General features: G+C 44.9%; 1 protein-coding gene across 1 annotated transcript in view; it reads right to left on the reverse strand.

Moving 5' to 3' along the window:
* Nucleotides 1–25,788, reverse strand: part of LOC310784876 (class I histocompatibility antigen, F10 alpha chain-like) — a gene marked incomplete at both ends in the record, with an annotated part of 357,580 nt that overhangs the window by 2,392 nt on the left and 329,400 nt on the right. Inside the window, 2 exons of the mRNA XM_083645911.1 lie at nt 2,334–2,429; nt 21,256–21,561. Of these exons, the coding sequence (XP_083502037.1) occupies nt 2,334–2,429; nt 21,256–21,561 (402 nt within the window). The remainder of the gene's footprint in view (nt 1–2,333; nt 2,430–21,255; nt 21,562–25,788) is intronic.

Below are 25,788 nucleotides of genomic sequence, written 5' to 3' on the forward strand. Positions count from 1 at the left end.
GGAACACACCACCAAAATGTTTCTTGTACCACACAATCAAATCAAGGCTCTTCAGACACGCCCACCTGCTACTCCCATCGCCCCCCCTGACATCAGAACAAAGGCTCAGTGTGATCTAGATCGTTTGATGGCAGAGGTCCTAGATGATCCCAGTGTTGATGTACATAGTAAAGCGTTGAAATATTCAAACATTTTACACAGATATTTGACTCTGGGATCATCTAGGACCTCTGCCATCAAACGATCTAGATCACACTGAGCCTTTGTTCTGATGTCAGGGGGGGCGATGGGAGTAGCAGGTGGGCGTGTCTGAAGAGCCTTGATTTGATTGTGTGGTACAAGAAACATTTTGGTGGTGTGTTCCATGATCAGCCTCGATTAAAAAGACCACTAATAATAGGAATAGCCGCAGCTAGCAAAGGGAATATAAAACCACCGCGTTGGTTAATCTTTTTCTTTTTTTTCAATAGTGTAACTTTTTTATTGGCAAACCACCTAAGTAAAGCCTTGCTTTTCTTTAATCTCCTGTGAAGTTTAGGAGAAAGTGGAATATTCCCTTTTAATAGGTTCAATGCAAGCTCACATAATGCATTAATTAGATCATTGCTGGCTGTCGCAAGAATGGTCTTGCGCCTTTTGGGGGTCGCCTTATAAAGATGTTGAAGAAGTTCGAAATTCCTATGTACACGAGCAGACATTTCTAAAAGAGCCTAGCTTCTTCCCCCTCTGGGCAGATAGACAACCTGTCGCTCGGGGGTTAACTCAGTTCTGAGTCTTAACAGGTCAGGTGTCGTTGGTTTATAGTCTATGAGAATATATCCATAATTACTCGATGTGGCATCTTGAAAAGCTTCCATAAAATGTTTTGAATTTTTGGAGTACATTTGACGTGCTATGATGCTTATTTGTTGTTTATCGCGAGGGTTTTTAAATAACACAAGATAATTAGTGTTGAGACTTATTGTGCGGCTTGCTTTGCCTTGGGCGAAAAGATTCTGGACCAGATAGATACAACTTAAATTTCTGTGATGACAGTATTTTGTAAATACATTTTGAACCTCTGAATTATTAACGGCAGAAGACATCTGATCATCAATAATTAATAAGTTGCTCTTATCGGGGGGAAAAATACTATCATCTGCTAATGATGGGGGAATACCCTCAATAAAAGTAATTGGTCTAATCAGTAATAAATCATCATATACTTTTTGCCAGCAGCCATATAAAAAGACGATATTATCCAACGCTTGTGTGATCAGTTGTGATGCGTTTTGAATAATGGATTTAACAAAAAAAGTTTTTCCACACCCAGACGGCCCAGAAATAATCATGGTAAAAGGGTGGAGTAGGCGTGCATCAAAACCCTCCTGCGTGTTGATGACGTTGTTAATATCCATGTGGACGTGTGCTGAAATCGTTCAGAACGCGGCGTTTATCATAGACGACCTGAAGGCGTTTAACTAATGACTGATTGCTTAGCTGTAGCGATAATTTATGTCTCCTGATTCGATCAGCGGTTGTTCTAATAACATTAACTTCACCATCCAACACATACGCTTCCAGCAGGCGTAAAAGGGAATCATAAGTGACAGCATTTTTATTTACACTAGTATTTAGCGTGATACCTTTACATTTCACTGACGAGCGACCTGTGTTGGTGATAAATGCATAGGATTTTGGACCCGTTGATACAAAGTCTGTAATGTGTTCGGCTGGTTCAAGCTCGCTTGTCAATTGTCCTAAATGCTTACCGAGTTCCGGGTTCCACTCCCCCTCCCGCGCTGTGAAAATTATTGAATCTGTATCACTATATAATGTGCGCGAGCCAAGTTTATCCATAATTTCATATAGCTCCAGACGAGCATATGCGGTGGTCATAGCTCCTAGAAAGACATTAATATCTTTTCCCTTCGGGCCTTGACCGGCAGCATGTTTCCATTGGACAATAGCGACCTCATCGGTGAGGAAGCGGAATTGACTCACGATGAATTGGTCACTGAACATTAGTTGTAGAAAACGAGCCTGGTTATTAATTATCTCACATGTACACTGTTCATCTCGTAATGCAAATCGTCCCCATAAAGTGTTCAAAAGTAATTTGGATGATGAACGTAGTGCAGGATTGTGCACAATTTTTGTTTTGTCTAAAAACACACCTTCGACTTTTTGGTATTCGGCAATGTACGCGTCTTTCTCGGCATCCGTAGTGACGTCGGCTGGGAATCCACTCGCTTCCTGTTTACGCTTGAGAAAAGCTTTTACGTACCCTTGGAATAATTCCTTTGTGCGGTGTTCAAAATGCCAGACTTCAGAGATTGATATAATACGATAACCTTTCTCGATCGCTTTGTGTAACTCAAACGAAACCCATACGCCGCTGAGAGCTCTCTCGTTCTCGTTGTGGTCGCACTCATCTTTAGAGAGCCCTTCTGCACATGTGCGACAAAGAGGGAACATCAGTTTCCCGTGTGCTCTGTGGGGGAGGACGGGGTGATACAAAGACCTAGGTGGCGCTATTACACACTTGATGAGTCCGAAGTAGGTTGAGATATCATCAAAATCCCTGGTAATAACTTTAGGATGTCCAAGAGGGTACTCTTTTGTGTTCTGTACATATGGATATAGAGAACAAAAGTCCACATAATGTATCTTTTCACCGTTTTCGACCTTATGGTGTAATTTTAAGGCGTTTGTTCGTCCCCCATATAGGGCTAGGCGTGGGTTCAAACGCTCAGGTTGTGTGTAAGATCTCATGAATGCCATCACGGAGACATCCGTGTGTTTCATACGGGTCCATTCACACTCCCATAAAACGACTACGTTCATACCATGGATAGATTCTAACGTATTTATTTTTTCAGCGAAAGCATGGTACAAGTCCCCAAACGTTGCGTTTTTGTAGGGGTGTGTGTCATTTGAAATATGACAGCGATCACACCCATGAAAAAAACAGCCGGCAAATTCATATGCAGTATTAGTCCCTGGGTTGAAACCATCTAGATAATAACCACCGACTCTATGCTCACCATGGTTGAGAGCATGTATAATGCTAATATTCTGGCTTTGTGCCAGATAAGATAACCACTGCATAGATGCGTCGCTGAATGTTCGGTTCTGACCTGTATAACAACCGTTATAGGTGAGCGCGACGGTGTCTGGTTTTAGGAATGTGGTTTTAAATACAGCCATGCAGGCGCCAGGAAGCGTGACATATCGGAGGGGGTCTACGTTGGTGGCTTTGATGAACGCTTCCCTATAAAGAACACAGGCTTGACGTAACACTCGAACATCTTGTGCACAATACTTGGCCTGTTGCTTAGCAAAGTTATATATCAGGGGCTTATGACTATTATACCATTTTAAGAACTTGTATTTATCTGATTCACGCATTGTACCATACCCAAACATCTGCTTTGAGGGGATGACTCCAATATAGTTTTCATTTTCTATTGTGTTAAATTTGTATGGGAAATAGCCTTTTGATTCAGCAAAACCTAAGGCTTTTGGGGTTTCGGCTAAACGCATGGGTAGAAAGCTGGCAGAATCTATGAATCTCTGTTTTTTGTATGTGGAAAAGATGGCGGTCAGTCTGGATCCCTTAACAATGACAGAGGGAGTTAGTCCTTGAGACACCATGTTTTTTAATATTAAATATCCATCAAAACCACTACCATTATGCGCTATAAACGTATGCTCTGCATAGCGGGGGCTGGTATAGAACCTTAGAAAATCACCGATGCAATCTTTCCCATCAGCGCCACTGAAGTTTCTAGGCCTGTCATTTTTAAGCGTCATAGATGATACAAAACTTGCTTCATGCATACCTTCTGCATTTATTCTTGTCTCGATGTCATAAAATATATAGTTTTCCGTGACTTCTTTAAATGGAGTAGGTTGTATGAAACAGGCATGGTCAGACTCTTGCGCCCCTAGTGGAACGCCACAATGATCACATCTTGGTGAGCTGCATATGTGGGGTGTAGCGGGTCTGTGCATGTGGCTCATTTTACATTGTGGGCAATATCTCTTTTTCTCACAGGGGGAGACGGTATGTTTGTCCCTTCTCATGTGTGCTTCATAGCAAGTCTGAGATTTGCACATAAGCCTACATACATTACATTTAACAGTGGTGTTCGCCTGGGGTGGATCTATGTGTAGAGGTCCGTAACAGACATTACATAAGTGTCTACATGTATGTATATAAGGCTCCTGATACGGTTGGTAGCAGTAGTCGCAAACATAACTAGACCCAATGAATCCATTTTTATTCAAAATGAGATAATAATGTCCTTCATATAAATAAACCCAAATTGTTTCTGGGTGGGGGACGTCTGTAGTCATAAATGGGTATCTGCGTTTAGAACTCTCTTTGTGGTGGAAGATAATTATCTTGCTGTCAAAATGACGTTCAAAAGTTCCAATGTCGGCAAATGATACTTTATGCATATGGTCAAAACCCAACTCAGTGTATATTTCTCGAGCTCTCTCCAATAGACTAGCGTTGTTTAAATCAGGGTTAAAATGTCTGGCAATAACCATGCCGAAACAAAGATTATTTCCACAACCATTATCAGGATTATAAAGGTAATGAATCTTTCGATCAATAATATCTTTATATTGTATATCCATCAATCTAAGCCTACCGCCCCCTTGCTGATTCATTACAACTGTGATGGTGAGAGATAGGTCACCAGAGATCATTGTCTCATCATTGCTTTGAATTGCGTCTGAGATATGGTCCAGAAATTCTTGACCAGCATTGTCTCCAACTGTGGTAATAGTATGCATATCTGACGCTAGGCTATCCCCTGATAGCGTTACATCCATAATGCTACCCGTCGGGACATCGTTTGTAACTACATCAATTAACCCTGTTAATCTCTGTCTGACCATACCAGGCACCAATCCGAGATTATCAGTGTTAATATCACGTAGATCTATATTTTGACGGTATATCCTAGCGTTGAATGTATCTATGTGTCTGAGGGTATAATCACTGGGAGAGATGGCAGCTGGGGGTTGAATCATAGAGTCTGCAGACGGTGTAGTGATGTCGTCATCGTCGCGGTCTGATGACGCGTCTATTTGTTGTGATGGTGTAACGACTGTCGCGGGTGTGGGTAGCATGTCGGCATTTGATGACGCTGCTATTTGTTGTGGGGGCGTAAGCGTAACGATTGACGTGGGTGGGGGTAGCGTGTCGGCATTTGATGACGTCTCGTCGCAGTCTGATAACGCGTCTATTTGTAGGGGTATCCCTCGGGGGTCGACTGACTCTAATGACGCAGCAGCTGCGTCATTTTGGGGTTCCTCGTGTTGTTGTGTTGGGGTAGGCAAAGCGCCACCGGTCTGCGGTACAATGCAGCTTCTCCGGGGTGGTAAATCAGCTATGTAGCGTTTGATTATACGAGTCTGTGCGTTAGCCCAGGCTCTAATATCGTTATTATTATTCACCCCCGTAGGTAGGTCATTTGCTAAAGCATAAGCGACGCCTTGCTCACTCCAGTCTATTCTAAGGGGAGGGGGTTTATCGGAGTTGAAATATCTAGTCAATTTAGGGGGAGGTGATCGATTGTCTTCATCTGCATGTCGCCTACGCTTAGCCATATTGGCTGTTTAATTGATCTCTATATACATGGACTTTTTTTTTTAAAATGATGGTGATGGTGATAGTGTCATTGTTCTACCTTACTGTACTTTTACAAAAAAAAATTACACATTCCTCAATTTTTCAAGCATGGAACATTGTATATTCTGATGTATCAAAATTGTGTTCAAATTGGCATCAGCCGATGCCATCCACCGTGTGTGTGTGCGTCTGAGTGTTCTCAATGTACGTTCAAATCTTCTTTGAGAGCGCTGCATTATCCTATAACCATTTCTTAAACGTCTATACACATTCTGCTTATCTGAGTCAGAGGTACCTGAGAGTTGTTGGGTCTTCTCGCGTGGTTGATGATCAGGCGAGGGTGGAGGTATCGCGTTCTCGTCGATACAGTGTGGTCTGTTGATGGAGAGGGACGTGGGCGTATCTGAAGCTTCCACCCGTTCGTACTCTGCAATCCAGGTTAGCAGTGCTTGGTCGCTGGGCTGCACATCCGTTTCCAACCACGTGGGTTGGTTGTTGATGGTGTCTTCAGCTGTTGGGGCCGTGTGTTCGCTGAGCTGCACATCCGGGTCCACCCACGTGGGTTGGTTGTTGATGGTGTCTTCAGCTGTTGGGGCCGTGTGTTCGCTGAGCTGCACATCCGGGTCCACCCACGTGGGTTGGTTGTTGTTAATGGAGATGGGTGTGGGCGGGTCTGATGGTGAAGGTTGACTCCTGTACTGTGCAATCCACGCGTTCAGTGTCTGGTCGTTGGGGTGGATGGTGGGATTCAACGCTGATTCAGGTGATGCTGGTGGTGAAGGCTGATACAAGTCTGCCTCGGGATTCAGCGCTGAGCTGTTGGGGGGTGTCTCCAGGCTGGAAAAAAATAAATAAAAAATAAATAGCGATGGATATGTCTATCTCAAAAATACATATAGCCTATATATATATATATATATATATTGCTGGTTGTTATATCTGAATTATGTCCTTACATCTGGTCGATTAAATCTGCAATATCATTTGGGCTCAGCCCGTTATCCTTAGATGTGATGTTATCAGATGAATGGTGTATGGTGGCATCGGGGTTGCATCTATGGAAGTCACGTGGTTTGCCTCTATGGCGACGGTTGGCTGTCTTCGTGGGAGCCCCTCCCAAAGATTGTGGATGAAATAATAATTCACCTGTGTGAGAACCCGTTCTATGGGGGGTAAAAAAAACAACATTTCAAAAAAAAAAACTGGTAGAAGTATGGTTACCACACCCATTTTTTTCTAAACAAACTATATGATAAATATGTAAACAAACAATGTTTCATTCTCACCCTCTAGGTCTGTTAGTAATATCTCGTAACGCAGCTCCTCGTTTTAGAGAGATTCTGGTGTAATGATCATCATCTGGATATTCCTCTGAGCGCGTGGTGTCCAATAATCTGGTCCCCGGGTTATATATGTAAAAAGCTGTATTGTTAATGTTTTTGTTAATATAACATTCCATAAAAAAAAAACAAGGAAAAAGGATCTTAATTATAAATATATATATTAAATGGATAGTCTAATTAAACAATATTAATAACAAAAAAATCTTACCATTGAAATCCATGGTTGTTGATGCGAGGGTCGATAGTAAAAATAAAACAAGCACACACTCTTGTTGTTGGGATCAAAAATGCTGCTGCTGCTGCGCTCTGCCGTCACTGCCTCTCTCAAAGAAACTAACAGCTATGGCTTTGTGATTGTACTCAGCTGATCGCTCTCGTCCTTATAAAGGGGAGTGCTTCCTGTCGTGGAGTTGCGTCATAGAGGCGTTCAGCACGCAGCAAGTCTCTTCGTGACAAGAGACGTGCTGCGTGCTGCGTGCTGCACGTCTCTTGTCACGAAGAGACGTGGTGCGTGCTGCGGAAGTCGTTGGTGTTTCACAAGTCGCGTCCATAACAACAGCGAGCAAAAGAGATATTACCCACTATGTAAAATGATCCAGCTGGGTTTGCATAATGATTGCTCAAATGTATTTCCCCCGAGATCAAAAAAAACGCTGCTATTTTGTCGTGAGCTGTGGTATGGGGTAAAATGGGGAAGTGGCCTTTGGAGGCCTTTTGAAATAACCACTTTCCACAAGAAAAGTGATTTAAAAGCACAAGGCAAAAAAAATGGAGAAGTACACTTTGCAGAACTATTGAAATAACCACTTTCCACAAGAAAAGTGTTTTTTAAGCACAAGACAAAAAATGGAGAAGTACACTTTGCAGAAGTACTGAGAAATTGATTTTTACCCAAATAGAAATCACTTCCCCTTTTCAAAAAAGCGGAAGTAACCCTTTTGAGGAAGTTCTAAAAAAATAAAATTATTTTTCTTTTCAAGGGGTGCTAACCCTACACTACTACTGGCCTGCTGTAGGTGTGTGATTTCTGAGGAGGAAACTCAGTGGACCTTTTATAGAGAAAGGAGTTTGTTATGGTTTTCCCATGTGTATTAGTCTGTCTTCTCCCCACTTGTTGCCCATGTTCCCTGGTTAGTCGGTCTTAATTCCTCCCACCTGTTGCCTATGTGTCTCGTTAGTCTGCCCCATTACCTGAGTTCTCCCCACCAATCAGCTCTCCCGTTTTGCCCCTGTGTTCCTGCCTCCCCAGCTGTCCCCCATGTTCCTGATTATCCCTTTGTGTATATATTGTCTCAGTCTGTGTGTGGTCCCTGTTGAATCATTGTCTATCTGTCCCCTGGTTGGTACGTATTGTCTTCCTTGTGCTCTGAATAACTCTAACAATTGGTCCCGAGTTTAGCCTAGCCTCTGGCTAGTGAGTTTTGTTATTTTGGTTTTTGAATGATTCAGTAAAGACTATTTTTCCTAAAAACCTTGCCTGCCTGGTCTGCATTGCCTTGCCTGCTGTCTCTCTCTCCTCTGCATTTGGGTCCACACATCACATCACCTTTTACACCTGACAACATGAAGTAGTATTTGGATGGAATATACCTTTAAAACTATAAGTACTTGAACAGAAAGTAGTATGTGGATAGAACATAATACTTATTCTCCGGGGGGGAGAAGGGCTCTGGTACATATAGGGACCGGGCTCTGTAGGTTGCCACCCGGCCGGGCTTCTCCCTCATCTCACCAGGTCTAGGACCTGTGCGCTGCACCAGACTCCCCCGCTCCAAACATCTCATTCCGATGTGATGGTATCTTGGTGGATACCATGCAGTACCAGTAATTGGTGGCATTGCAGACTCCACTTGCGGCTTGAATGGCCCTCCTAGAAGGCCTCTCGTGGATTGTTGGGCTTCTTCCTCACGGAAGACGCAGGCTGGGGCGCTAACCCATACTGCTCCCGGGTGCCGTCCCTGTTCCGGCTGTCAACTGTCTCTCCAGTGGTCACTAGTCTATTCCTGGTTGTCAGGTAGTCTATTCCTATGAGTCACTGGCTGGCTAAGCCAGGCTAACTTATAAAGAGAAAACATCGCATGGATGCAACTGGGACGTGTCCTCAGTGATGTACCCTGGGGTCATAGGATGTTTCGGGTCTCGCAACATCATACACCCTCGCTCAGGTGACCCAGCCGGGGCTGGCCAAGCCCCAAATTACGTCCCAGTAGCTACCCACGGTCAGCCCTCTAGGAAGGGTCGAAGGTGGTCACGTGGTCAGGGCCACTCAATCCGCTGCTCCGGAACTACTCTGCCGGGACCGGGGGGGAGAAGGGCTCTGGTACGTAGAGGGACCGGGCTCTGTGGGTTGCCACCTGGCCGGGCTCCTCCCTCGTCTCACCAGGTCTAGGACCTGTGCCCTGCACCAGACTCCCCTGCTCCAAACATCTCATTCCGATGTGATGGTATCTTGGTGGATACCATGCAGTACCAGTAATTGGTGGCACTACAGACTCCACTTGCGGATTGAATGGCCCTCCTAGAAGGCCTCTCATGGATTGTTGGGCTTCTTCCTCACGGAAGACGCAGGCTGGGGCGCTAACCCATACTGCTCCCGGGTGCCGTCCCTGTTCCGGCTGTCAACTGTCTCTCCAGTGGTCACTAGTCTATTCCTGGTTGTATTAGGGTACACAAAAAGAGTAACAAATGGACAGGTAATGATTCAGTATTCATAAACTACTGGGTATGATGCATCACTTTACAATAGGGTACACAAAAAGACTAACTAATAGACAGATAATAATTAAGTATTCATAAACTACTGAGTATGATGCACCACTTTACAATAGGGTACACCAAAAGAGTAACTAATGGACAGGTAATAATTAAGTAATGAGTAACTAACAATTAACTATATACTCACAAACTGACCATTGACTAACCATTAACTAATGAGTAATTACTCTACTAAGGAACTAACAACTAATCATGAACTAATGATTAACTACTATACTCACAATGTGACCTTAACTAATGATTAACTAATGATTAACTAATTATTCATGAACTGACGTTTATTAATCATTAACGAACAATGAACTACTCATGGAACTGACCGACTAATCAGTAACTAATGATTAACTACTATATTCACGAGCTGATATTTAGTAATCATTAAGTAATGATTAACTACTCTACTCAGGAACTTAGATACTAATCATTAACTAATGACTACCTACTCATTAACTATGATTAACTAGTGATTGACTAATGACAAATTATTCCTTAGCTACTCATAAACTAACTTAGTCAATGATTAGTTTACTAGTAACTACTACAGTATTTGTGTACGTTATTGTAAAGTGTTACCAATGTTTTAAATACATTTGTACACTAACAACATGTGACAGGTAGGACCTGCTACTGAGAGCATAACACAATACACAATAACAACTGTATTGAATTGTATAATGCTAAATTGACCGAAACAAACTAAACTAAACTAATGCTGCATGATTTTGGTTTGTTTCTGCATTGCTGGTGAATGCTGGTTGTGTGAAGCAGCTCATTGTTGACTTGACTGGTGTTTGAAGCAGTAAACCTGTTAAAGAGTTCTCAAACATTACATTACATTACATTACATTACGTCATTTGGCAGACGCTTTTATCCAAAGCGACTTACAATAACACATTTTTGTCAGCAATAGAGCAATCTACTATGGAGCACAGTCTGTGATAACTACAACTTCTGAAGGAACAGTGGTACAAGTTTAGGTTAGTGGTACAAGTTTTTTTTTTTTTTTTTTTTGGTGAAAGAGAGAGAACGAAGTTAGATCAAGAAGGGCCCAGATGGAGCCTGAAAAGGTGCGTCTTTAGTCTTTTCCGAAAGATCGGCAGTGATTCAGCCGTCCTGACCGAAGGTGGAAGCTCGTTCCACCATTGAGGTGCCAGGGACGAGAAGAGTCGAGATCGGGATGAGCGACTTTTGAGCCCCCGTAGCGAAGGTGGGCGAGGCGACCTGCACTGGTGGAGGAGCGAAGGGAGCGCTGAGAGGTTTGGAACCTGACCATAGATTGCAGGTACAGGGGAGCTGACTGGTGTACTGCCCGGTAGGCCAGTACCAGTGTCTTGAATTTGATGCGGGCCGAGATGGGAAGCCAGTGGAGCTCCTGGAAGAGGGGAGTGACATGAGAGAATTTGGGTTGGTTGAATACGAGACGGGCTGCAGCGTTCTGAATGAGCTGAAGCGGTCGGATGTCGGTGGCAGGTAGGCCGGCCAGGAGCACGTTGCAGTAGTCCAGGCGGGAGGAGACAAGAGACTGGACCAGGAGTTGAATCGCTTCTCTTGTGAGAAAGGGACGGATTTTGCGGATGTTGTAGAGAGAGAACCTACAGGAGCGTGCTGTAGCAGCTATGTTGGCTGAGCAAGACAGCTGGTTGTCAAGGATCACCCCAAGGTTCTTAGCTGTTTGGGAGGGAAGTACAGTGGTGTTGTCAATGGAGATGGAGAGATCTGCGAGAGGGCAGTCTTTTCCTGGGAGGAAGAGTAGCTCTGTCTTACCAAGGTTGAGCTTGAGGTGGTGGGCAGACATCCAGTCGCCAATGTCTTTGAGGCATGCAGAGATGCGAGCCTCGATTTGAGTGTCAGAGGGGGGGAAGGAAAGGAAAAGCTGGGTGTCGTCAGCATAGCAGTGATAAGAAAAGCCATGAGAAGAGATCACATAGGCAAGAGATCTGATATAGAGAAGGAAAAGTAAGGGGCCCAGGACTGAGCCCTGGGGGACACCGGTGGTAAGAGGACAGGATCTGGAGAGGGACCCTCTCCATGAGACCTGGTATGAGCGGTTCGAGAGGTAGGAAGCAAACCAGGAGAGTGCAGAACCTGAAATGCCTAGGTCAGACAGAGTGGAAAGAAGGATTTGGTGGTTGACTGTATCGAAGGCAGCAGACAGGTCAAGGAGGACAAGAACATAGGAGAGGGATGAGGCCTTAGCAGTGTGAAGGGCCTCTGTGACAGCAAGAAGAGCTGTCTCAGTGGAGTGAGAAGCCTTGAAACCGGACTGCAGAGGGTCCAGGAGGTCATTTTGGGAGAGATAGAGAGAAAGTTGTTCGGACGCTGCTCGTTCAAGGGTTTTGGAAAGGAATGAGAGAAGAGAGACAGGTCTGTAGTTCTGAATAGCAGTAGGGTCAAGGGAGGGTTTCTTAAGCAGAGGCTTGACTCTTGCAGTCTTTAGAGCAGGCGGAACAAGACCAGAGGACAGAGAGGAGTTAATGAAGGTCGTGAGGAAGGGAGATATGTTAGGGACTGTTCGTTATTTATGAGAGGGGGGGGTATGGTGCAGGGGCGACTTTGTTTTCGTTTTTTTCCTTCACCCTCCCCAGATCTCTAAATATTTTTCCATGTCCATCCCTGAGTGACTGGAGATAAATGCATGACCCTCCCTCCACCATAAATAACCACACTTTATCATATTCACACAAAAGGTTGTAGGCTACTGAAGAAAATATGACCTTTTCCGATGATTTGGCTACATTTCATAGCGCCCTATGACATCGGGGGAGAGAGGGGGCGGGGGGCATATAACGTTTAGTACCCAGCCCAATAACGACCTCATCTCCTAGTTATAAAGCCGATCACTCGCTCAGTACCGCTCAGTCCCGCTCCAGTTTCAATCACAACATGTTCGAAACAGAATGCATCGGTGCGTGGCTAATTGAGCCACATATGAAATCTCCCAGCATGCTTTGAGGGTAATAGGTTGACAAGAAATAGCAACCAAATCAGACTAAATAGGCTAAGTGGTAGATATAAAAAATGTTTATGTTAGCACATGCAATTGTAGAACATTTCAATATTGGACAAAATAAAACAATAAAAATCAAAACACAACCCTATGTGAAACATGTATGTAAACCAGGTGCTATATATATCCCTTGCAGATTTAACGTTATTTGGATGAGTGACACTGATGCACTGTGATGTCCGCTCCAGCCTCCAATAAGACTTGGCTTAGCTACTTCATGTGCACGCCCACTATTTTGTTGCCAGCTGCTGCGAGAGAGAAGGAAGAGAAACGAGCATGCAGCCGACTCTGCTGAGCTCATGTTATTTGTAGTGAGCAATGCCCATTGCCCAGGCGTTTAAACGCAAATTAAAACACCCAGGCCTTTTTATCTCTTTTATTCTTTTGAGCGGAGCAGTGCCAGTGAGTGCGAGCGGGTGAAATCTGTATCGAGCGGTGAGCGGTCTGGAGCGAGTCCAGTCACCATACAGGTAAACCATAGATATAGGGGAGTAAACACGAATTTTGGAACGAAAAAACGCATTTAAAAATATATACAAAATACAAAAAATGAAAGTTGTATAACCCTTCCTAAAGCCAAAATAAAAAACACAAGTCCCTCCCCAGTACTCAAAAAAATATTTGATATCCCTCCCCCTTTCTGCACCATACCCCCCCTCTCATAAATAAGGAACAGTCCCTTAGGTGAGATGGTTTGGAGGAGAGAGGAAGGGATAGGATCGAGGGGGCAGTAGGTGGCTCGGTTCGAGCTGATGAGTTTAAGCACTTCATCGGGAGAGAGGGGAGAGAAGGAAGGAAATCCAGGGACAGGGGGCCGAGGAGCAGGATTGGAGTCGGGAGTGTTAGTGAGGGTGCCTGGAGGATGGAAGGAGGAGCTGATGTCATCCACCTTTTTAGTAAAGAAGGTTACAAAATCATCAGCAGAGAGGGAGGAGGGAGGGGGAGGGGAGAGAGGGTTGAGGAGCGTGGAGAAGGTGGAGAACAGTTTACTTGGATTGGATGCAGAGGACTGGATTTCAGAGATGAAAAAGGAGGTTTTTGCTTTGGAGACAGCATCAGTGAAGTTGGAGTGGATAAGGTGGTAGGAAGAGAGATCTTCAGGGAGATGTGATTTTCTCCATTTTCTCTCAGCTGCCCGAAGCTCAGTTCGAAAAGTTCGCAGAGATTCAGTCAGCCAAGGAGAAGGGGGAGAAGATCGGGCAGGCTTAGTGGTGAGTGGGCACAGAGAATCAAGAGCGGAGGAGAGAGAGGAGAGAAGAGTGGTGGAAGCCTCGTCAGTGGACAGGAGAGCAAATTGCTCGGCAGGGGAAAGCAGAAAGAGGACGGTAGAAGAGAGGGAGTCGGGTGAGAGAGTTTTTAGGTTGCGTTGGGTGGTGGTAGAGTGAGGGGGAGATGGGTGGGGGGTGGGGGGAGGGGGATGGGAAGGGAGAAGGTGATAAAGTGGTGGTCGGATACAGGAAGAGGAGTCACAGTGAGATTAGAGGTGGAGCAGGATCTGGTGAAGACCAGGTCAACCACATTCCCTGCTTTGTGAGTAGGAGGAGATTGAGAGAGGTAAAGGTCAAAGGATGAGAAGAAGTTAAGGAAAGGCAGAGATTGTAAGGTTACTGGCTGGATGTTGAAGTCTCCCAGAAGGATGAGTGGAGTACCATCCTCAGGAAAGACGGAGAGGAGGGTGTCCAGCTCGTCCAGAAAGTCACCAAGCAGACCAGGCGGGCGGTAGATTACCACAATGTTGAGCTTGATGGGTAGGGATACGGCAACTGCATGGGACTCAAAAGATGAGATAGGCAGATGAGAGAGAGAGGTGACAGTGTAGTCCATTTGGGAGAGATGAGGATACCAGTGCCTCCGCCCCGGCCACAGGCTCTGGGGGTGTGCGAGAAGGAATAAGCAGCAGAGAGAGCTGCAGGAGTAGCAGTGTTTTCAGGAATGATCCAGGTCTCTGTGAGAGCTATAAAGTGGAGGGTTTGAGATAGAGCATGAGCCAAGATGGTCTCAGTTTTCTTAACAGCCGACTGACAGTTCCAGAGACCTCCGGCAATAGTAAAAGGACTGTTAGCGCGCTTAGGGTAGGAAAGATTACCGGGGCTACGACACCTGAAGCTGCCGTGTCTACGGCGTCTGTGGGCTGAGGTTACAACAGGGATGGGGAGAAAACACATAGTTAGGTAGATGAGTAGGTAGAATAAGAGAGGTAGCAAAAAACCCTATTCTCTGGCCTCCCCGCGATTGAGGCTTCGTGCCGCTTTACAGCTGCCGCTTTAGACTGACTATGCTAAGAAATACTCGTTCAGCAGGGGCTCAGAGCTCCGCCTACGCCAGGTGTAGCAATCAGAGCAATCAGAGGGTCGTTGAAAAAATGTGTTCTGATAAGCAAGCCAGGTGGAGCACTTTTAAACTACAGTGACTCCTCCCCTTACAGCAATCAGTCGTTGAAAGAGGTCACCTGATACCAGTCAGCTGATTATCAGAGCCCACAAGACACTTTTCTTTTAAAATACAGAAAAGCTACTAAAAGTCAAACTAAACTTACCAATTATACCAGCAGAGTAGAGTAAAACAGATCAGTACAGCACACTAGACAGCTTAGAGCAGAAACTCAAATGTGTTCTGATAAGCAAGCCAGGTGGAGCACTTTTAAACTACAGTGACTCCTCCCCTCACAGCAATCAGAGTCGTTGAAAGAGGTCACCTGATACCAGTCAGCTGATTATCAGAGCCCACAAGACACTTTTCTTTTAAAATACAGAAAAGCTACTAAAAGTCAAACTAAACTTACCAATTATACCAGCAGAGTAGATTAGAGTAAAACAGATCAGTACAGCACACTAGACAGCTTAGAGCAGAAACTCAAATGTGTTCTGATAAGCAAGCCAGGTGGAGCACTTTTAAACTACAGTGACTCCTCCCCTCACAGCAATCAGAGAGTCGTTGAAAGAGGTCACCTGATACCAGTCAGCTGATTATCAGAGCCCACAAGACACTTTTCTTTTAAAATACAGAAAAGCTACTAAAAGTCAAACTAAACTTACCAATTATACCAGCAGAGTAGAGTAGAGTAGAGTAAAACAGATCAGTACAGCACACTAGACAGCTTAGAGCAGAAACTCAAATGTGTTCTGATAAGCAAGCCAGGTGGAGCACTTTTAAACTACAGTGACTCCTCCCCTCACAGCAATCAGAGAGTCGTTGAAAGAGGTCACCTGATACCAGTCAGCTGATTATCAGAGCCCACAAGACACTTTTCTTTTAAAATACAGAAAAGCTACTAAAAGTCAAACTAAACTTACCAATTATACCAGCAGAGTAGAGTAGAGTAAAACAGATCAGTACAGCACACTAGACAGCTTAGAGCAGAAACTCAAATGTGTTCTGATAAGCAAGCCAGGTGGAGCACTTTTAAACTACAGTGACTCCTCCCCTCACAGCAATCAGAGAGTCGTTGAAAGAGGACACCTGATACCAGTCAGCTGATTATCAGAGCCCACAAGACACTTTTCTTTTAAAATACAGAAAAGCTACTGAAAGTCAAACTAAACTTACCAATTATACCAGGAGAGTAAAGTAGAGTAAAACAGATCAGTACAGCACACTAGACAGCTTAGAGCAGAAACTCAAACACTTTGCTATGTTTGCAGCCACACTTTGCTTTTTATGTCTGTTATTCTCTATGATTGTAACATGTTCATGACTTGTAGGTGGTCAGTGCTCCACTCAGTGTCATTGTTGCAGCTACATTGGGAAGGGAAGAGAAGAACCCCATTGAGGTATATGTCCTTATTTGATATTGCTCTTATAATTTATATTGTTTGATTGGAGACACAATGATTGACCTTGTGTCATGTTTAGGGCATAGGCTACCAGACGACATGCTACCTGGTGCCAGAGATGGGCGAAAATACATCATAAAGTATTTTGATACAAATTACAAATACTTGCTCAAAAAAAGTATCACAATACAAATACAAAATACTGGTCTGAAAAATGTATTTGAAATACAAATACGTATTTTGTATTTTGAAAATAAATACAAATACATTTTATAAAAACTGATAAAGAGCTGCAACAATTAGTCAATTCATCAATGTATTGCCAAATATTACATTAATTGCCTATTTTGATGATCTATTAATCATTTTCCAGCTTCTCAAATTAGAAAATTTCTGTTTTCTTTAGATGGTAAATCTGTTTTTCAGCACAGCTAATTTCTCCCTCACTTCAGCTGTTAATCACCTTCTGTGAGGGTTTTTGACTTAGAGGCAGCATTTCTACATATTAACCTCAGGTTTTGGAACTTTGACCATGTTTAGCCATAGATATCTGACATAACAGTATCCCTGGAGATGCACACAGTGCTGCAGTTATGGAGCCACCCACCTAGGCGCCATTGTGAAAATGTGTGCCATCGGCTCATACTACATGAGTTGCTCGAGTGACATCACTGATGACATTATAACTGCCTGAGTGACATGACAGTTGTGCAAAAAGTTGCTCGAGTGACATCATTATTGCTCGAGTGGCATCACTGATGACATCACACTTGCTCAAGTGACATCACTGATGACATCACAATTGCTCAAGTGACATCACTGATGACATCACAATTGGTTGGTTGGTTTCAGGCCCATTGCCAGAGGAGATCAGTCTCTGTTGGTCCACTGGTGTGGGGGGGAAGTAGCACCTGTGTTTAGTTTGATTCCCACTTTGGACTCACTAAAGCATGTAAATTGCACTGCAAAGTTCTTTTCACCGTCTACTCCCTGGCCCTGGTGGTAGCAGAGTCACATTGCTCCAGTGGGTCTGGGCCTCCCTCTCCCCTTAGTTGATTTTAAACAATAGGACTGATCTTAAAGGTCCTATCCTTAAGTTCTAACTATTACTGACACCGGTGGCCATTAGAGTAAGTGCAGGCAGCGTGTGAACGAGCTGACGCGTGGGCACCATACTCGCACGTGCACAAATAGCCTGGCAACAGCAGAGGTGTTGGTTGCTTTGTAACGTTAACTCATAAAAGTCTACTTGAAAACGGCAACCTGGGCAATTTATCGGTCAGATCAGCCTCGAGATGCACAGGAAGGATTCTGGATGAATTATCGGACGTTATTGTGGCTGGGGTCGTGTTTTGGCTTGCATTGGCTGCGGGAAAATGGATAAGGATATTCACGTTACCGTGAGCTACCCTGCTTCCCCTCAAACAATGTTTCATAAGCATAACAGTAACGTTAGGCATATTTACGACTGTTATATTCATTATCCACACAAGACGGTAACGTTATTAGTGGAGCTCGAAGGTAATTTCTATAACTGTAAATCAATATTAGTTAGCCGCGATTAGCATCAAGCTAACGTTATAATAATGTGCTGCAGCTACAGTAACTGCAGTGAGAGCCTTCTTCCCCGGTAATGTCTAATAGTTGACCAATCTGAACAGTCAATGTACCATAAGCATAACAGACAGTAACGTTAGGCATTGAATGTTACGACTGTTACATTCATTATCAACACAAGACGGTAACGTTATTAGTGGGGCTGGTGGTAATTTCCAGAGGTCACACGAACTGACCTCTGGCTGTACTCTGCTCATCTGGGGAAGGCCCAAGGCGCCAGCCTGTCTGAAGACGCCTACAGCAAAATACCTCAGGAGTGATTCTAACGGTTGACGAAACACACACACTGTTTAACCAAAATGTCCATCCTGTCCATCCTGTCCAGATTGGAAGAGATTTAGTTCACAGGTCACACGGACGGAGGTTCAAACTAGGCTTTATAGAGAATCATTTGACCTGCTGTTGCCTTATCAGCAATTGGCGCGGAATGCATAATCGGGCACGTCGGGCAAATGCCCGGTGGCCTGGCCTGGCCTGGCCTGGCCTGCAAAAAAAAAAAAAAAAAAATTGGTGCCCGCAGTCAGGCCACTCACTGAACAGCAGGACAGGCGCCGCATACTGGTTTACTAGTGGTTTTATTACTTTATTAGTTAGTCTGAAGTAATAATTACACTTCAGGGTTAAAGTGGGTGCATCTCATTGTAAAATTGGACTCGGCCCAATTGGGCTTCAAACGACCCAAATTGGGCTTCAAACGGCCCAAATTGGGCTTCAAATGGCCCAAATCTGGCTTCAAACGACCCAAATTGGGCTTCAAACGGCCCAAATTGGGCTTCAAACGGCCCAAATCTGGCTTCAAATGACTCAAATTGGGCTTCAAACGGCCCAAATTGGGCTTCAAACGGCCCAAATGTTTCCGGCATGCGCGTCGGCCCGTATCAGCCTGGCCTGCTTGGTATCTAATGCCCGGCCTGAATTATGATCCCAGTCCGCCCAGCAAATATATTCTTCCCTCCTCTTTTTTTCCATTTTCTCCTCCTTTCCTACTTCTCTCAATCGAACCAGTTAGCCATTTCCGGTTAGCCGTCTTCTTCATTGGTATTTCCGCCAGAGCCAGCCACAAGGCAGGCTCGTGAACACGCAGAACGTCGCATCTGCCCAATTTGCCGGGAAAGTATAACCTGTGAGAAGCATGATAATCCTGCAATATCTTTGCAATGGGTGAATGCAGAGAGACGCAGCTGGGCTCGTTTTTTAAGGTCGCTTTCACATAAGCTGGTGGACTCGGTGCGATTCGGGGGGGTGAAGTTGCAACATTGTTGCGATTTTCATTTGGTCTGGTTCTCTTTCACACAGCAATTTGTCACAAGCGCACCAAACTTTCTAAACAATAGACGTATTTCCATTACCCTCAGAAATGCGCAAAATCTAAATATCGCAATAGAAATTGGGTAATGGAAACACGTAAATTTCGAAAAACCTCTCAAATATCGCAAAACGTTTTTGCGCTCTCATGAGGTGGTTTTTCAGACGTGTCGATATAGCAGTTTATCGCAAAAGTGTAATGGAAACAGATTTTCCGCATTTGCACGTCATGTGACCCGTCTTCTCCTTTGGAAAAGCAGCGGAACTTTGAAGCAACGCTACCTAGCAGAAAGACGAGTGTTGTGTAAAAGGGGTAAATAGATCATGTTTAATGGCAGAAATTGGTCCATGGCAGGCTGCCTGTGAGCGCGCATTTGAGCGGCGAGATGAGTGGATGAAAAGCACACACCGGTGCGGTGCTCCTGACTGAAGTCACTTCAGTATTCAGTATTCAGTGAAGTGAATACAGTGACTGTGAGTAATACATTACACACGTTTCAGGTGCAATGTTATAATAGCCTACACAACATTCTGAAATGTCTAAATCGGACCAGTTGTATAGGCTACCTTTTTTCCTCTGTCTGTCGCGCTCGCATTCACCGCAGCCAGTAACATTTTGCGACTCATTTTCTTTTGAATTGATAATCAGGCTCGTTTATATGCGTTGTAACTTCATGTTGTGATTTGCATTGACCATTGGTTGGATTTGAGCATGCAGGGGACGGGATATGGGCAGATCCCCGTGCGTAATCACTGTGGCAGCTGCTGGTAACGGGGAATTGCGTTCAGGTGTGCGTGCCGTCAGACCAAACTCAACTTCAATGGAAACGCCTACAAGTCGCAATTGTACATTGTCGAAGTTGTAGAAATATCGCAATTATTTTGTGAAAAACTGTAATGGAAACACAGCTAATGTCACATGGTCGAAACAGTCACTCGTCTATTGGACAGAATAGAGAGGGGAAATCTCTCCTCTCTTCAGCAGGCTTCTTGCCTGGCTGAGGGCTGACTGAACAACACAAGTGAATCCGCAATAAATATTTGACAAGATTGAATGTGCCCAATATGAGCAGCAGATGAGGCAGAAAGCTGTTAAACATTTCATTCTGCAGATGAAACGAGTAGCCTACGTACCGAAGGAGATAGCCAAGCCAGCCAGCTGTTGAGAACAATGTTGTTATGATGACGTACGTCACGACGCGGCGCGCAGGTACTGTACACGTGTGCACCCGCAGTGTTGGTTTTGCTCCCTTCTACCGTCTTTTACTCATGATGCACTGCATGACTGCATCAGATACACTGGCGCTCTTGTGTTTAGTCCGGTTTGCTTTCACACAACAAACGAACCGCGCCAGGGTTCACTTGGAAGCGAACCGAGACCCACGTACGCCAGAGTTTGTTTGTTTGTTCCGCCACAGAGTTCGTTTGCGCTTTCACACAATCCCAAACGAACCGCACTATCTGAGGAAACGAACTCCGGCGCGGTTAAAGTGGACTAAACAGCTTATATGTGAAAGCGACCTAAGTTAAGGAACGGCGCATTCACTCATTTGTAATAGAAACACTTTTTGAACTTTTATTTTCCGGCCAAACTTACGGATAGTACCTTTAATGAAAATAATGCAACTTCTATTATATTTTTATACTGAAACACACATCTCTATTTGGTTTATTTACTTGAACAACCTGCGTGGGTCTCATTAGTTGATTGTATATTACTATGCAATTGTATTGTTGAGAGTACAACTGGTCACAAACACAACAAAGAATCACCAAATATCCATCAGCTGTGAGCCCACTCTTACCTGGCTTGTTGGTCTTGATCACTGCTGGGTCCAGTTTGGTGATGATGTCCTCCTTGACACCAGAGAGCTGAAACACACACTCGTACTTCCCCCAGTCTTCAGGTTTGACTGATGAAACGTTCAGCTGAACGCTTGTCTGGAAGGTTCCATCATGGTTGGGGAGGATCTCTCCCTGGTCCATGAGGTCCTGAAGCTTCTCTCCATCTCTCCTCCAGAACAACATGACTCTGTCGGGGTAGAAGCCTGTAGCGTGGCAGCTGACTGGAGAGGAGGGAAACTTCTGGAGGAGAGACACTGAGGGAAGCTCTGGAGAGAGAGAGGGGGGGGGTGCAAGGAGGGAGTGAGGGAGGGAGGGAGGGAACAAGTATGAGAGGGAGAGATGAGACAGAAGAGAGAGAGAGAGGTAGAGAAGGGGAGAGAGTGAAACAGAAAGAGATGTTGGGAAGAGGGAGAGAAGGGGCGAGAGGAAGAGGTGGAATTAGAGGGAGAGAAAAAGAGAGGAGAAAGAGGGGAGAGGGGAGGAGAGAGTGAAAGGTAGAGTGAGATTGAGACAGACAGAAATGCGGATAGTGACAGAAAATGCCAAATATTAGCGAGACTCAGCTCCTCAACCTCCCAACCTATAGAGTCTCAGGGCAGCACAGACTATCTGACCCAATCACATTATAACAAGACAAAAAGAACAATACATCACTTATTGGAAAGACACCACAGAAACTCTAAGTAAAATGGAGGTTAATTTGGCCCTAAACTGACATCAGTAACAAAATATCTGACCACCGTGACTGATGACAAACAGAGAAAGACATTGTGTTACAGTCACCTCTCTCAGCTCATGTATGATAGATATTTATGTTTCATATTTATTGGCTGTTTAGGTGATGTCAGCTTGTGATACAGAAGTCTTTGTCCATGTAGGCTTCCGTAGTTGGGCCTTATACTGTACCCATAGTGACGTAGGCAGGGGCTCACTCTCTGTGCCCTCACCTAAGATGGCGGTTCCGGGCGCAACAGTGTGTGATAACCTATCGTTGAGCCTTTTTGTTTGGTCCTGTCTCTGTGTACATGAATGTTGAGGATTATCTTCACCGAGCCTTCACACAACCACATCAACTGAGCTGTCCGAAAACTCAGAGATGTTTCACCTGGGCTCTCCCAACACAACAAGCCAGGTGAGCAACGTCCTTCAGTTGATAACAGCCTTCGTATTCTTGTTCTTTCACATATTATGGAGTCGGACCCACTGGTGCCCCCTGGTGTTAGTTAAATACCCCTAGACAAGCTTTGTTTATTGATCAAACTGAGCATACCGTCCGTAACACTACTGAGTCAGTGGACACAGCCTGGCCCTAAAGACCAGTCGTCACAGACAGACCTGGCTGTCCAGGGAGGACAGGCTGTGTCCACGGTGCTCAAAGAAGACAGTGGAGACAGAGACACACGTTTTACTGCACTGTAACAAATGTGCAGAAGAGAGCATTATTCTTCCACAAAATTCGACACAAATATCAATCATTTGAAAGACAATCAGAAAGGGACAAACTCAAATACCTGTTAGGAGAAAAAACAAACTGCTGCTGCTGCATATTGGCAGCTAAATAGTAAACATTTAGCTTCTTGCCACAACTTCAGGGACATCATGAAACACCGCCAGATCTTTTTCTTTTGTCTTATTCACTGTTGTTGTTTGTTTGCTTGTTGAATTATTGTCATTTGAGTTATAATGTCGTCTTTATTCAGCTTTTTGAACGTATAGTAGAGAACCAGGACGAACGCATCAGAGGGGCGGTGCAACCTGGACCTTTTCTCTTGTTACGCTTGTAGTCCGGAATTTCCGGTGACATCATCACGAGGTAGTCCCTGTTAAACACTCTGAGCGAAAGAAGTTTTCTGTCCTGACCACTTTTCCCGGAGATAAAACCAAAAAGAAATTTCTTGACTTTGTAAGTAAACAAATACAAAATGGGAGTATTTTCCATTTGTACGGCTGTTTATTTGTTTTATTGTAAATGCATGTCTGCTAGACCTATCTGTAGGCTAACTATCAGTGAAGGTTTGATTGAAATGCAGGCTTCTGCTTGGTGCTGGCTAGCAAAACATGGAGGGAGACAGTCGAGGGACGGGTGTCTGTTATTCAATTATTTAAATATTTTGCTGTTGTTTGCTGGAAATGCCTGCAGGGTTAACAGAGTGACTTAGCTTGAGTGATGACATAGCCTACATCATTTGGAGGTGGAGTGGACGTGATGTGTAAGTTAACCTACGTGATTATCCACAAAGGAGTTTGATGCATTGGACTAATTTCAGACTGTTTTGACATTTTAACATGATAAATTGATTTAAGATGAACGTGCATGGAGGACTCAACTGAAGCATCATGAGTGTTAGATGCCAGAAATGTGACCTCTGTACTCGCTTTGTGGTCCATTTATCCAACCGGTGCGTTTGCCCTCCTCCTGTGAGACGTTTGCTCTGACAGACACCGGTGTGAAGAGATCAGCACAAAATCAGTTTACTTCCTGATTGCATTCGACTCGTTCACCAAAATAGAAAAACATGGTTGCTAGTGGGAGAGAACAAGTGTCTCTTAGGGCCCTATCGTTGTACGGCGCTATCGTTTGCGCTGCCTTTGCACTGCGTTTGCGCACTTCTTATTGCTATCTTCCCAGATATCTGCCTCCACCGTCCAGTTTTGCGCTGTGATGAAGCCTATCATGTGTCTTGCGCAAGTGTCATTTAGCGCTGTGGGGAAGATGCCGTCGGTATGTGCCGAGCGCAAAGAGAGGTTTGGGAGTTGCCCGTTCCGAAATAGGCATTGCAGCGCAATGTGTTAGAAAAAAATCGCCTTGGGTGCTCTCAATTTTAACACCAGGAAATAAATGGTCTTAGAGCAAACGCAGACATACGCCTGAGCGCAGACAGTCTCCACATCTCCGTGCAGTGCAGGAAATCCTTGCTTGGATCCATTTACGCACGGCATGGATGTCACCCTCCACTCGCGCCTGCACACACTCTTCTCTCATCGGAATGCCACGTTGATTTTCAACTAACCTACACTGCAGAAAAAAAAAACCTTGATTTAACAATGAGAATTCGTTTGTCATGGTTTTGTGCGAAAAAGTGATTTGCGTTTTGAATTGGATTAACAGGGGAGCGAGGGTCTGGTGGGGCGGGAGTCTGTGTGTAGCGCGGGGAGGGGTGCTTTGTGTTCGGCTAGTGTCCCGGTGTCCTGAAGGGGGGTCTCCCCGGATAAGGTGGGCCGAGCTGGGCCGGGTAGGCAGGCCGGGGGGGTCGGTGCACATAGAGGCATTGCCGAGGCACCGCTGTGCGTGGTCCCGCGGATCAAAATCACTTTCTGGCAGAAAATCACTTTCTGACACAACACCGGCCAGTATAAGCTATACAGTAACCATTGATAGTATACAGTAACCTCTCTCCCTGCACCATTGCACCATGCAACAATAGCTTAACCCGAGTGGACAATTCTGGTACAGGCTATTGAAATAAAATCTCACACATCCCTACCCTAGAAACAAATATTTTTAAATGTGTATGTTATAGCCTATATGAGCGAAACGACTAATTAAAAGGCTACTAATTACAAAAGCATGCATTTTCGTTACGAATCCGAACTGGTTCATCCTCCAATTATCTTTTCCCTCTCTCTGACTCTCTCCTCTCTCTCTCTCTCTCTCTCTCTCTCTCTCTCTCTCTCTCTCTCTCTCTCTCTCTCACTCTGTCACTCTGCTTGCACTGAGCAAGAGGGAAGCTGCTGCCTGTCACAGACGTGCAGGCGGTGACGCTGTGGCTTTTAAGGGGAGTGATCTCAATTTGTGGTGAATCCTGTTAATATGCATAAACACGCCTATCTGGGTTTGCGCTGAGATGACGTGAAGCGCAGCGAGAGAGAGAGAGAGAGAGAGAGAGATAGGGTGTGTGTGTGTGTGTGTGTGTGTGAGAGCGAGTGTGTGTGTGTGTGTGTGTGTGTGTGTGTGTGTTTCTCTGTGTGTGTGTGTGTTTCTCTCTCTCTGTGTGTGTGTGTGTGTGTGTGTGTGTGTGTGTGTGTGTGTGTGTGTGTGTGTGTGTGTGTGTGTGTGAGTGTGTGTGTGTGTGTGTTCCTGCGTGCCACAGCTGCCACAGTAAACCTCAGTTGTACATCAACCTGGCCTCCGTGACATCATGATATTGTAGCATTGTCAGGAACGAGGCGAGAGTCAGGATCTAGTCACCGCACTTTATTCTGTTTCACACACAGGTCCGGGGCTACTGTCAGCCGTAGCCCACGCCAAAACAACCCCACAACACACACCAAAACCCCACTAGCTTCCTCGTAGCTTCTCCGCTCTTCCCACACACAACCTTCCCTCTCAGGTTCCACACTCCAACTTCCCGAGCTGTTCCCCTCTCTCACAGCTCCCCTCCCCCCAGCCAATCACAGGTGAATCCCTCTCTCACCCCACCCACTGGCTACATGTCGCCTTCACAGACCCCCCGTAACTCCCCATGCACAGAACAGTACAACACACAACAGCA

Source organism: Poromitra crassiceps, assembly GCF_964638095.1.
Source record: "Poromitra crassiceps genome assembly, chromosome: 11".
NCBI lineage: Eukaryota > Metazoa > Chordata > Actinopteri > Beryciformes > Melamphaidae > Poromitra > Poromitra crassiceps.